General features: G+C 44.3%; 1 protein-coding gene across 1 annotated transcript in view; it reads right to left on the bottom strand.

Moving 5' to 3' along the window:
• Positions 1-14688, bottom strand: part of LOC124047892 (transmembrane protein 132C-like) — a 196031-nt gene that overhangs the window by 21436 nt on the left and 159907 nt on the right. Inside the window, exons 6-7 of the mRNA XM_046368220.1 lie at positions 11859-12067; positions 8587-8869 (exon numbers count right to left, since the gene is read on the bottom strand). Of these exons, the coding sequence (XP_046224176.1) occupies positions 8587-8869; positions 11859-12067 (492 nt within the window). The remainder of the gene's footprint in view (positions 1-8586; positions 8870-11858; positions 12068-14688) is intronic.

Here is a 14688-nt window from a genome sequence, read left to right as displayed (position 1 = left end):
AATGTCTGCTATCCCTCCTGTTTCTTCTGTTCCCTCTTCTCAGGAGGAACCTGGTGATTTGACAGGAGTGCCGGAGGAATATCATGATCTGCGCACGGTCTTCAGTCGGTCCAGAGCCAACTCCCTTCCTCCTCACCGGTCGTATGATTGTTGTATTGATCTCCTTCCGGGGACCACTCCCCCTCGGGGTAGACTTTACTCTCTGTCGGCTCCCGAACGTAAGGCTCTCGAAGATTATCTGTCTGTTTCTCTCGACGCCGGTACCGTTGTGCCTTCTTCCTCTCCCGCCGGAGCGGGGGTTTTTTTTGTTAAGAAGAAGGACGGTACTCTGTGCCCCTGCGTGGATTATCGAGGGCTGAATGACATAACAGTTAAGAATCGTTATCCGCTTCCCCTTATGTCGTCAGCCTTCGAGATTCTGCAGGGAGCCAGGTTCTTTACTAAGTTGGACCTTCGTAACGCTTACCATCTCGTGCACATCAGAGAGGGGGACGAGTGGAAAACGGCGTTTAACACTCCGTTAGGGCATTTTGAATACCGGGTTCTGCCGTTCGGTCTCGCTAATGCTCCAGCTGTCTTTCAGGCATTAGTTAATGATGTACTGAGAGACATGCTGAACACCTTTGTTTTCGTTTACCTTGACGATATCCTGATTTTTTCACCGTCACTCGAGATTCATGTTCAGCACGTTCGACGTGTACTCCAGCGCCTTTTAGAGAATTGTCTCTATGTGAAGGCTGAGAAGTGCGCCTTTAATGTCTCCTCTGTCACATTTCTCGGTTCTGTTATTTCCGCTGAAGGCATTCAGATGGATCCCGCTAAGGTCCATGCTGTCAGCGATTGGCCCGTCCCTAAGTCACGTGTCGAGTTGCAGCGCTTTCTCGGTTTCGCGAATTTCTATCGGCATTTCATTCGTAATTTCGGTCAAGTGGCAGCCCCTCTCACAGCCCTTACTTCTGTCAAGTCGTGCTTTAAGTGGTCCGGTTCCGCCCAGGGAGCTTTTGATCTCCTCAAGAAGCGTTTTACATCCGCTCCTATCCTTGTTACTCCTGACGTCACTAAACAATTCATTGTCGAGGTTGACGCTTCAGAGGTGGGCGTGGGAGCCATTCTGTCCCAGCGCTTCCATTCTGACGATAAGGTCCATCCTTGCGGGTATTTTTCTCATCGCCTGTCGCCATCGGAACGCAACTATGATGTGGGTAACCGCGAACTGCTCGCCATCCGCTTAGCCCTAGGCGAATGGCGACAGTGGTTGGAGGGGGCGACCGTTCCTTTGTCGTTTGGACTGACCATAAGAACCTTGAGTACATCCGTTCTGCCAAACGACTCAATGCACGTCAAGCTCGTTGGGCGTTGTTTTTCGCTCGTTTCGAGTTTGTGATTTCTTATCGCCCGGGAAATAAGAACACCAAGCCTGATGCCTTATCCCGTCTCTTCAGTTCTTCTGTAGCTTCTACCGACCCCGAGGGGATTCTCCCTGAGGGGCGTGTTGTCGGGTTGACTGTCTGGGGAATTGAGAGACAGGTAAAGCAAGCACTCACTCACACTGCGTCGCCGCGCGCTTGTCCTAGTAGCCTTCTTTTCGTTCCTGTCTCTACTCGTCTGGCTGTTCTTCAGTGGGCTCACTCTGCCAAGTTAGCTGGCCACCCCGGCGTTCGGGGTACGCTTGCTTCTATTCGCCAGCGGTTTTGGTGGCCTACTCAGGAGCGTGACACGCGCCGTTTCGTGGCTGCTTGTTCGGACTGCGCGCAGACTAAGTCAGGTAACTCCCCTCCTACCGGTCGTCTCAGACCGCTTCCCATTCCTTCTCGACCATGGTCTCACATCGCCTTAGACTTTATTACCGGTCTGCCTTCGTCTGCGGGGAAGACTGTGATTCTTACTGTTGTCGATAGGTTCTCTAAGGCGGCTCATTTTATTCCCCTCGCTAAGCTTCCTTCCGCTAAGGAGACGGCACAAATCATCATTGAGAATGTGTTCAGAATTCATGGCCTCCCGTTAGACGCCGTTTCGGACAGAGGTCCGCAATTCACGTCACAGTTTTGGAGGGAGTTCTGTCGTTTGATTGGTGCTTCCGTCAGTCTCTCTTCCGGTTTTCATCCCCAGTCTAACGGTCAAGCAGAACGGGCCAATCAGACGATTGGTCGCATATTACGCAGCCTTTCTTTTAGAAACCCTGCGTCTTGGGCAGAACAGCTCCCCTGGGCAGAATACGCTCACAACTCGCTTCCTTCGTCTGCTACCGGGCTATCTCCTTTTCAGAGTAGTCTTGGGTACCAGCCTCCTCTGTTCTCGTCCCAGCTCGCCGAGTCCAGCGTTCCCTCCGCTCAGGCTTTTGTCCAACGTTGTGAGCGCACCTGGAGGAGGGTCAGGTCTGCACTTTGCCGTTACAGGGCGCAGACTGTGAGAGCCGCTAATAAACGTAGGATTAAGAGTCCTAGGTATTCTCGCGGTCAGAGAGTGTGGCTTTCCACTCGTAACCTTCCCCTTACGACAGCTTCTCGCAAGTTGACTCCGCGGTTCATTGGTCCGTTCCGTGTTTCTCAGGTCGTCAATCCTGTCGCAGTGCGACTGCTTCTTCCGCGACATCTTCGTCGCGTCCACCCAGTCTTCCATGTCTCCTGCGTCAAGCCTTTTCTTCGCGCCCCGTTCGTCTCCCCCGTCCTTGTCGAGGGCGCACCTATTTACAGGGTACGGAAGATCATGGACATGCGTTCTCGGGGACGTGGCCACCAGTACTTAGTGGATTGGGAGGGTTACGGTCCTGAGGAGAGGAGTTGGGTTCCATCTCGGGACGTGCTGGACCGTTCGTTGATTGATGATTTCCTCCGTTGCCGCCAGGGTTCCTCCTCGAGTGCGCCAGGAGGCGCTCGGTGAGTGGGGGGGTACTGTCATGTTTTGTCATTGATTGTCATGTCTTGTCCCTGTGCTTCCCCTTCTATTCGTTTCCCCCTGCTGGTCTTATTAGGTTCTTCCCCTCTTTATATCCCTCTCTCTCCCCCTCCCACTCTCCCTCTCTCTCTCTCTCTCTCTCTCTATCGTTCCGTTCCTGCTCCCAGCTGTTCCTCATTCTCCTAACTACCTCATTTACTCTTTCACACCTGTTCCCTATTTTGCCCTCTGATTAAGTCCCTATTTCTCTCTCTGTTTTCGCTTCTGTCCTTGTCGGATCCTTGCTTGATGTTTGCTGTTCTATGTCCTCGTTCCGTCCTGTCATGTTTTTGTCTTCTTCAGATGCTGCGTGTGAGCAGGTGTCTAGATCAGCTACGGCCTGCGCCTTCCCGAAGCGACCTGCAGTCTGTGGTCGCATCTCCAGTTGTTCCCCTCTACTGACTAGAGGGTTTCAGTATTCCTGTTTTTACTTGGAATAAACGCTGTTTCTGTAAAGTCGCTTTTGGGTCCTCATTCACCTGCATAACAACAAGACCCTCCTTGACAATCGCAGTGATTGCTCTTTTTTATCAGATTTTAATTCCAGACGATTGAGGAAGCTCTTGTTTGTAGCTGGATCTAAAATCACTCCAGTGAAGCGAGAGGCAATTTTGCTATCAAATAAAACTTCAAAGGCTCTCTAACAACACTGTCAATACTCATTTGAGGTTGCTGCATGTGGGGTTCTCTGAGTGCCAGTGTGTGTGTGTGCGCTTCAGGAAGGAGAGGAAAAAAGAAATGAAAAGAGAGGAGAGCATAGTGTGTTCTGTTTTTTGCGTTTGTGTGTTTCTTTGCATGTGAGTGATCAGCATCAGAACTATAGATTTGTTTACTGTGTGTGTGTGTGTGTGTGTGTGTGTGTGTGTGTGTGTGTGTGTGTGTGTGTGTGTGTGTGTGTGTGTGTGTGTGTGTGTGTGTGTGTGTGTGTGTGTGTGTGTGTGTGTGTGTGTGTGTGTGTGTGTGTGTGTGTGTGTGTGTGTGTGTGTGTGTGTCAGTGGAGGCTGCTGAGGGGAGGACGGCTCATAGTGTTGGCGTATCAGTGGGATGTCTGTTTTGATTGTCCCTTGTACATATCGTTATGTACAAGTGTTAGGGGGCGTGTTAGGGGGCGCTATTTAAATTTTGGGATGAAAAACGTTCCCGTTTTAAACAAGATATTTTGTCACAAATAGATGCTCGACTATGCATATAATTGATAGCTTTGGATAGAAAACTCTGACGTTTACAAAACTGCAAAGATATTGTCTGTGAGTGCTACAGAACTGATGTTACAGGCGAAACCCAGATAAAAATCCAACCCGGAAGTGCAGCATTTTTTGAAACCGCCTCATGCCAATGACTCCTTATATGTCTGTGAATGAGCTACGCATGAGCTTATGTTTCCACGTATTCCCCAAGGTGTCTACAGCACTGTGACGTCTTTTTACGCATTTCCGTTGAAGAATAGCCATAAGGGACCATATTTAGCAAGTGGTCACATGGTGTCTCCTGCAGAAAATCTTGCGTAAAATACTGAGGTAGCCATTTTTCCAATCGCTTCTTATGAGAAACCAATTGCCTCGACGGATATATTATCGAATAGATATTTGAAAAACACCTTGAGGTTTGATTATAAACAACGTTTGCCATGTTTCTGTCAATATTATGGAGCTAATTTTGAATATTTTTTGGCGTTGTCGTGACCGCAATTTCCGGTCATTTTCTCAGCCAAACGTGAAGAACTAACAGAGCTATTTTTGGCTACAAAAATAATTTTTGGGGAAAAAGGAACATTTGCTATCTATCTAGGAGTTTCGTGAGTGAAAACATCCGAATCTCATCAAAGGTAAATTATTTAATTTGATTGCTTTTCTGATTTTCGTGACCAGATTGCCTGCTGCTAGCTAGGCACAATGCTTTGCTAGGCTATCGATAAACTTACACAAATGCTTGTCTTGCTTTGGCTGTAAAGCATATTTTCAAAATCTGAGATGACAGGGTGATTAACAAAAGGCTAAGCTGTGTTTGAATATATTTCACTTGTGATTTCATGAATATGAATATTTTATAGTAAGATTTTTTGTCCGTTGTGTTATGCTACTTAGTGTCAGTTGATGACAATTCTCCCGGATCCGGGATGGGTAGTTGTTAAGGGATTTTTTATCAATAATGACTAATTATGTATACATTTCAATCAGGACAGACTAATCAGAATACTATTATGTTACTGTATAGATGTATGAATTTTCTTTTAATCCTAGTACTGAATATAATGTGTGTAAATATAATCAAGAATAAGAACAATGACTGTCTGTTCCTTAGTAGAAATTAATGAACTTAAAGTCAGACTGGCTAGAATGCTTATCTACACAGGCAGACCTTGGCTTGGTCATAAATTATCTAAGTAGGGAGAGACGATGTGGGAAGGCTTGAGAACTATACAGCCATTGTACTGGAGTGGAGATGAGACGGGATGGTACGAACACTAATGACGTCATTTTCAGTTTATAACCTGTGGTAAACTGTATCATGTTCAGTACTCTCGAGAATAAACACTGCTGATAGATTTTGAGACTGGTCTCTGTGCTTTTTATGCAAATAAGAGTCTTACAAATTCTTAGGAATTGACAGAGTGTTTCATTTTAATTGGGTATTAAAACATATAGGAATTTAATTCCTGTAACAGTAGTTCCAAGAGTTAACCTTTAGCTGTGTTCTTATCCTAATCCTCCCTCTGTTCCTCTGGTGATGTAGAGGTTAACCCAGGCCCTGCAGCCCACAGCATCACTCCAATTCCCCAGGCGCTTTCATTTGTTGACAAATGTAACCGTAAAAGCATTGGTTTGATGCATGTTAACATTAGGAGCCTCCTCCCTAAGGTTTTTTTTTCACTGCTTCAGCACACTCCCCATTCCCGGATGTCCTAGCCGTGTCTCAATCCTGGCTTAGGAAGGCCACCAAAAATACTGAAATTTCCATCCCTAAATATAAAATTCTCCGACAAGCTAGAACTGCCAAATAATTTGTGCTTCTAATTTTAAAAATCCACCATTCCAGAAACAAGTCTCTCACTGTTGCTTCTTGTTATAGACCCCCCTCATCCCCCAGCTGTGCCCTGGACACCATATGTGAATTTATCGTCCCCCCATCTATCTTCAGAGTTCGTACTGTTAGGTGACATAAACTGGGACATGCTTAACACCCCGGCCGTCCTACAATCTAAGCTAGATGCCCTCAATATCACACAAATTATCAAGGAACCTACCAGGTACAACGCTAAATCCGTAACCATGAGCACCCTCTTAGATATCATCCTGACCAACTTGCCCTCCAAATACACCTCTGCTGTCTTCAACCAGGATCTCAGCGATCACCTCATTGCCTGCGTGCATAATGGGTCCACAGTCAAATGACCACCCCACATCACTGTCAAACGCTCCCTAAACACTTCAACGAGCAGGCCTTTCTAATTGACCTGGCCCTGGTATCCTGGAAGGATATTGACCTCATCCCGTCAGTAGAGGATGCCTGGTTGCTCTTCAAAAGTGCTTTCCTTTCCATCTTAAATAAGCATGCCCCATTCAAAAAATGTAGAACTAAGAACAGATATAGCTCTGGGTTCACCCCAGACTTGACTGCCCTTGACCAGCACAAAAACATCCTGTGGTATTCTGCGTTAGCATCGAATAGCCCCCGTGATATGCAACTTTTCAGGGAAGTCAGGAACGAATATACTCAGTCAATTAGGAAAGCTAAGGCTATCATTTTCAAACAGAAATTTGCTTCCTGTAGCACGAATTCCAAAAAGTTTTGGGACACTGTAAAGTCCATGGAGAATAAGAGCACCTCCTCCCAGTTGCCCAATGCACTGAGTATAGGAAACACTGTCACCCCCGATAAATCTATTATAATTGATCATTTATTAAGCATTTAACACGGCCGGCCATGCTTTCCACCTGGCTACCCCTACGCCGACCAAAAATCTCTGAAGCTGGAGTCTTATACCTCCCTCTCTAACTTTAAGCATCAGCTGTCAGAGCAGCTTACCGATCACTGTACCTGTACACAGCCAATCTGTAAATAGCACACCCGACTTTCTCATCCCCATATTATTACTTACCCTCTTGCTCTTTTGCACCCCAGTATCTCTACTTGCACATCATCATCTGCACATCTTTCACTCCAATATTAATGCTAATGTCACGCCCTGACCTTAGAGATCCTTATTTATTCTCTATGTTTGGTTAGGTCAGGGTGTGACTCGGGTGGGAAAATCTATGTTTTCTATTTCTTTGTTGTTTTGCCGAGTGTGGTTCCCAATCAGAGGTCTATTGTTGTCTCTGATTGGGGATCATATATAAATTGTGATTTTCCATTTGAGTTTTGTGGGGTGTTATTTTCTGTTTAGTGTCTGTGCCTGACGGAACTGTTCGCTTTCATTTTTTTTGATTGGTTATGTTTGTTTGAGTGTTTCTTGAAAATAAATATCATGAACACTTTCCACGCTGCGCTTTGGTCCACTCTTCCTTCCACCGATGAGAGCCATTACAGCTACATTCTAATTAGTTTTCGCCTCTAGGGCCTATTTATTGCCTACCTCCCTACTCTTCTACATGTGCACACACTGTACATCGCTTTTTCTATTTTTATTTTCTTTTGTGTTATTGACTGTGCGTTTGTTTATGTGTAACTCTGTGTTGTTGTTTTTGTCGCAGTGCTTTGCTTTATCTTAGCCAGGTCGCAGTTGTAAATGAGAACTTGTTCTCAACTGGCCTACCTGGTTAAATAAAGGTTAAATCAAATAAAAAATAAGCCCCCTATAATAGCACGGTAGGGGAGGGACAGTGACATGATGGCTTTGTAGCAGAGTGAATAATTACAGGGTTATCAAGGTTGCCGTTAACATTCATAATGTGCCTCTCCACTCTTATTGAGTCATAGACATTCTCAAACCATCCAAAAGGACGCAAACAAATAGAGGGTCAACCATTGATATGATTTCTATCAATTTCGCTTCTGTTTCTGCCTCTGGGCCAAGCTCGCCATTGGAAATGAGAAAAGGTTCTCAACTGACCACCCAGGATAACATAAAGGTAATAGGGCATTGTACACCGACGCACACAACTGAAACTCATCAATAAGGAGAAGAGATGCAGGTCCATGGCTCAGGCCTTGGCAAAGCTGTTGTGCTGTTGGGGAAAAGCTTGATCGATTGTGTTTTACACCGTAAGTGGACACAGTAATGATCTAAATGGGATGGGGCATGTGAGTGTGGTGTGTGAGCCTACATGCCCTCAGCGACTCAGCAGCCTTTATTGGCCGTGCCGCAGTCTCACGTTGCTTTGTCAGGCCCTCATTGGCTAAGTGTTTATGTTGTGCCGAGATCGATTCTGTTGCCTTTTTAAAGTCTCCCTTGCAACGAGCCTCGGTTTACTTTGTATTTTCCAATCGTTCCTCCTCCACTCCCCATCCTCTATTATTTTGTCCAAGCAGGTGCTCTCTTGCTTTCTTTCTCTCACTCTCTCTTAATCATGTTGTTTCTTTCTCTCCCTTGCTCTCTCTCACAAACGAATACTCTCATTATCACTCTTTCCCCCACTATCTCTCTCTCCCCCTTTCGATCACACCCTCCCTATCTCCCTCTCTCTCTCTCTCTCTCTCGCTCTCTCTCACCTGTAGTTTGGCTGTGCCGGTGCTGAGGCCCATCAGGACCTGTCCCTTCAGTAGGCGGGCCACACGTTGGTCCTCCACCCTCAGCGAATCCTGGACCAGGTCAGTCACGTCCACCTGCCAATCACTGCCCAGCAGGAAGTCCTGTTGGCCCAGCCCATCAGCTCCTAGGGCCATAAAGTGTGTGAGGACCCGCACCGTGGTGCTCTGGTACTGAGGGACACAGCCGCTCTCTGTCCTCTCACTGTCCACTTCAACACCATCATCCTCACTCACCCTCTCATACCTGGAGAAAAGAAAAAGAAAAGCGCATGTTAAGAAGCAGAATAAAAGGAGCATTAAAGTTTACACAGTTTTACTGCAGTTACCACAGACACATTTGAACGTGGGTATTTGTTTACTCCGGAGCAAAATATCAAATAAATACAATGCTACTAAAAATATGTTTACTTGCAATGTGTTTTTAGTTTTTATAAAAAATGATCTACTCTATTCTATTCCTCCATTACTCTGACTTCTCTGTCTCTATCTTCTCCTATAATATTTTCCATTGTTTGAATTGAAAGAGAGATTGAAAGCCTGGCCTATAGGGTTCGAGTCTTCCAACTTGGTCTCAGAGTATTTTGTATTATTCTGTATGTAAATCTGAACACTCCATTTAGTATGACATGTTACATTTCCTATGGTATGTATGAATTTGTATGATATTTTACGAATTTGAATTTGTATTATGTGTTCCGAATTAGGCAAATGTACAATATGTTACATATTTGCAAAACATATGATATGTTACGAATTTTAGCTAGGTGGCTAGGTGGCTAACAATTTATAGACATTAATCTAAAATAATTCATACATTTTAACCCCCAAAAAACGTTATGTTTGTCATAGATAGACAAGATGGATATGAGATGAAAGGTGAGTTCCTAACGAGTTCAGGAAGCCAAACTAGAGTTCTTTGGGACATTCACATATTGGAACATATGTAAAATGTCTCTAACACTAAACATACAAATATGTATTTTACAGATAAAAGGAAGGTAAAATCTTATATTTAGCCATTTTATAATTTTATTATGCTATATTTAGAAAGCATATAAGTCATTTCAAGCCAAATTCATACAGTTTTGTTGAATAGGAAATTTAACCTATAAAAAAAATGTAATATATATTAACACTGGTTGGTTTTTTCTTTGTATTTTCTTCTACCAGATTGTGGTCTTCTATTGTGTTATATTCTCCTACATTCAATTCACATTTCCACAAACTTCAAAGTGTTTCCTTTCAAATGGTACAAAGAAAATGCATATCCTTGCTTCAGGGCCTGAGCTACACGCAGTTAGATTTGGGTACATACACTGGTGCCATCTAGTGGCCAAAATCTAAATTGCACTTGGGCTGGAATAATACATTATGGCTTCTCTCATGCATTTCAAAGATGATGGTACAAAAAAATACTAAAGAACTGTTGGTTTTCTCTTTGTATTATCTTTTACCAGATTGATTGTGTTATATTCTACTACATTCCTTTCACATTTCCATACACTTCAAAGTGTTTCCTTTTAAATGGTACCAAGAATATGCATATCCTTGCTTCAGGGCCTGAGCTACATGCAGTTAGATTTGGGTATGTAATTTTAGGCAAAACTGGGGAAAAAAAGGGGGTAAGATTTTAAGTAACCATACCAAAGGTAACATACAGTTTCATACTAAATGGAGTGTCCCGGAGTTACATACAGAATAATATGAAATTCTCTGAGACCAGGTTGAGTCTTTTTCATCTTCTGTGATGAACCCCATACAGCAGCAGTAGGGCTGATTAGGTCAAGTACAGACCAGGGAGAGGCACCTGTCTTCAGCCCAATGATAGACAGAAAGTGGGCCAGAGACTATAAACTCCTGTAAACAGTGTAGCACTGTGAAAAGCCGTAAACACGGAGGCCACAGCCATTACACTGATACCACTCCAATCTCCATTCTCTCGTTCTCTCTACCTTACATGTTTTCTCATTCAAATCCCTCTCTTTCTCTCTCTCCACTCAGTTCACACCCTCTCTCTCTCTCATTCTTTCTCCACTGAATTCATTTTCTTTAAAAACAACCCCCTCCCCATCCCCCTCTGTTCTCTGGGCCAGGCCAGGTGGTTGGGCGAAGTGCGACACTGACAACTTCCATTAGGTTTAATGATGCGTGGCCATCCAGGGAGAAAAACAGGCTGACAGGTTAACATGCTGGAGCTGACTGGCGTAGGTGCCCGGGCCCCCCATTCCTCCCCCCTCCACCTCTTCACCGGAGGGATGACACACACGTCAGCCTAATCGAGGTGACATTTGCGGCAGGGCGCAGACAAAAGCATGCAAGCCGTGTTCTCACTGATGACCGTCAGGTCAGATAAGGTCTGGGCGTATAATGAGCTCGCTTTCAGACCCACGACTCGACTGGCCATTTCACCTCTCCCACCCAATGGACTAGAGTGATCATGGGCTCAGAGAGGGCCATGAAAGCAGGGGCATATGTGTTAGAACGCCACCTGGTGGCCCCAGGGTTAAAGGGTTGCACAGTGCATTGGGGATAATGATGTATGTTGGAGTGGATTCAAGCATGCATTGCACAAGGTAACTGAACAATCTACAGAACATATGCCTCACGCTAAAGAACTCAAGCTTAATTGCCCAAATTTAATTGCCCGTACTATAACAGTGAGAGAAAATAAAAGACAGACTCAAACTCTATTCTTCTCTCTCTTTCTTCATTGTTCAGACATGCCTTTGCAACCAATAAATCTCACTTTCACAACAAACAGAAACAAGACTGGCTGTGTCAGGACATTTCCAGAATGTTGTGGAGATGATAACAGATATGTTAGTCTCGCGTCTGGCTGACAGAAAGTGAGTCAGCGACAGAAATGAGAGACAGAGTCATGGCAGTAATTGAAAGTCACATTTTTCCCTCAGAGAGGCCACCGACGTCACCTGGGTATCCTGATCACAGCAGTGGCCATAGACAGGGGAGTGATGGGAAGAGGAAAGGTGTAGGTGTCATGATTAAGACATTAGCATCCTCACAGTTATTCTCAACTGCCAGATGAAGATACTACTTCAAAAATAAGTGGTAAATATGTGGGAGGTGGTGATACAACCATCAAAATTAACATGAAGCTTGAAGATGATTCTTGAAAGTTAGTATTTTACTTTGCATCGCAATTACTGTTTTAGTCAATTTCCCAAGCAGGTTGAACCAAGTAACACATCTCACTATCTGGTAAAACTACTGACCTCTTGTTGTCGGTGGCCACAGGGACTCTCCAGCCCTTGATCTGGCTGAGTTCGGGGTTGGCTATGTCGATAAGCAGGGGGAGGCGGGGCATCCACACACTCATCTCCAGTTGGGCACTCAGGTAGCTGTAGGTGAAGTTGAGCACCATCTTCATCCTCCCCCTCGTCTCCTTCCCATTAACAAACACATAGTCACAACGATCTGACACCTGGGAGGAACAGGATGAGAGAGAGGAGAAATAGGAAAACATGTTACTAAGAGAAAAACAAAAGAAACTACACAGTGTACAAAACATTAAGGACATCTGCTCTTTCCTTGAAATAGAATAACCGGGTGAATCCAGGTGATCCCTTATTGCCACTTCTTAAATCCACTTCAGTCAGTATAGATGAAAGGGAGGAGACAGATTAAAGAAGGATTTGTAAGCCTTGGGACAAATGTATTGTGACCTGTATTGTGTATGTGTGCCATTCAGAGGGTGAATGGGCAAGACACAATATTTAAGTGCCTTTGAACGGGGTATGGTAGTAGGTGCCAGGCACACCAGTTTGCGTCAAGAAATGCAGCTCTACTATGTTTTTCACGCTCAACTGTTTCCCGTGTGTATCAAGAATGGTCTACCACCCAAAGGGCATCCATCCAACTTGACACAGCTGTAGGAAGCATAGGAGTCAACATTGGCCAGCATCCCTGTGGACTGCTTTTGAAACCTTGCACAGTCCATCCCTCAATGAATTGAGGCTGCTCTGAGGGCAACAGGGGGTGCAACTCAATATTAGGAAGGTGTTATTAATGTTTTGTACACTCAGTTTAAGTTCAAAATGTAGGCTACTGCTTTATGAAAGAATAAGATACAACAGTATATTCAGTGTCTAAGGGAAGTTCAGGGTCGAAGTTGCATCAAATTATTTCTATGCAAATATTAGTCATTCAAGTTTGTACAGCTAGAGGGAGACAACAACGCTATTCTTATGTCCTTCAAAGACTTGACATTGCTCCCTCTGCTCTGTAATGATACAGATGACAGATTTGGCATTCCTTGAGCAAGCCCTTGAAGTCTCTATTCAAGTGTGTGTGTGTGTGTGTGTGTGTGTGTGTGTGTGTGTGTGTGTGTGTGTGTGTGTGTGTGTGTGTGTGTGTGTGTGTGTGTGTGTGTGTGTGTGTGTGTGTGTGTGTGTGTGTGTGTGTGTGTGTGTGTGTGTGTGTGTGTGTGTGTGTGTGTGTGTGTGTGTGTGTGTTTGGGTATGCCCAGTGTGGAGGAACGGGCCACAAATCTCAACAGATGGACCAGAGAAAGACACAAATCCCAATTGCCAATCAAGAAACAAAACCCTGGCTCCAGGTCACCCCTCTTTATGATTGGCTAAATCTGCTCTGTCTCCTCCAATCAGTTCCAAAGCCTCTCAGATATAGATCGACCAATGGCATGGCAGGATTTCTGAAGAGCATCTTCGAAACGTATGAACTTCTACCTTCAAACAACCTAAACCACTCGATCAGGCATGTATTCTTTCACAAAAGACTGGGAGGACAGATTTAGTTTTAGTTTCTCCATATGCAACGGCTTGTCAAAGCCTGTCATGTATAATCACAACCATTTTCCATTCATCTGAAGCTTTGGGTGGAGCGATAATGAAGATGGGCATCACTTTTAATCTCAGCATGCCCACAGTTTGGGTGTGCAATTAGTCTTTTATAAATCTCGTCAAAAGCAGACTATCATCACTCTTCGCTGGAAGTGTCTTGGCAGTTTTTTCCACAAATGATGTGTCAGAACATCCACTCCTAATAGATTCACTCTGTCAGTTCTCTCTCTTCTCTCCTCTCGCTTTCTCTCTCTCTCTCTCTCTCTCTCTCTCTCTCTCTCTCTCTCTCTCTCTCTCTCTCTCTCTCTCTCTCTCTCTCTCTCTCTCTCTCTCTCTTTATCCCCTTCTCTCTCTCTCTTCCTCGCTCTCTGTGCCTCTCTTCTCACCCGTCTTGTATCATCGTTTAACTATCATTAAAACAGGCTGTGTATCGGAATCTACTTTAACCTGGGAGAAGCTTCTATAGCTTCTCTATGTTGACCTGTTCCTTCCTTCCTTTCTTCCTTTCTTCCTTCCTTCCTTCCTTCCTTTCTTCCTTCCTTCCTTCCTTCTTTTCTTCCTTTCTTCCTTTCTTCCTTTTTTCCTTTCTTCCTTTCTTCCTTGCTTCCTTTCTTCCTTCCTTTCTTCCTTTCTTCCTTCCTTCCTTCCTTTCTTCCTTTTTTCCTTCCTTTCTTCCTTTCTTCCTTCCTTCCTTCCTTCCTTTCTTCCTTTCTTCCTTCCTTTCTTCCTTTTTTCCTTTCTTCCTTTCTTCCTTTCTTCCTTTCTTCCTTCCTTTTTTCTTTTTTTCCTTTCTTTCTTCCTTCCTTCCTTCCTTTCTTCCTTCCTTCTTTTCTTCCTTCCTTTCTTCCTTCCTTCTTCTTCCTTTCTTTCTTTCTTTCTTTCTTCCTTCCTTCCTTCCTTTCTTCCTTTTTTCCTTTCTTCCTTTCTTCCTTTCTTCCGTCCTTTCTTCCTTTTTTCCTTTCTTTTCTTCCTTTTTCCTTCCTTTCTTTCCTTTCTTCCTTCCTTTCTTTCCTTCCTTTCTTCCTTCCTTCCTTTCTTCCTTTTTTCCTTTTTTCCTTTCTTCCTTCCTTCCTTTCTTCCTTTCTTCCTTTTTTCCTTCCTTTCTTCCTTTCTTCCTTTATTCCTTTCTTCCTTCTTTTCTTCCTTTCTTTCTTTCCTTCCTTTCTTCCTTTCTTCCTTTCTTCCTTCCTTCCTTTCTTCCTTTCTTCCTTCCTTCTTTTCTTCCTTTCTTTCTTTCTTTCTT

The sequence above is a fragment of the Oncorhynchus gorbuscha genome, linkage group LG11, assembly GCF_021184085.1.
Source record: "Oncorhynchus gorbuscha isolate QuinsamMale2020 ecotype Even-year linkage group LG11, OgorEven_v1.0, whole genome shotgun sequence".
NCBI classification, from domain to species: domain Eukaryota; kingdom Metazoa; phylum Chordata; class Actinopteri; order Salmoniformes; family Salmonidae; genus Oncorhynchus; species Oncorhynchus gorbuscha.
This window is presented reverse-complemented; position numbering and strand designations above follow the sequence as displayed.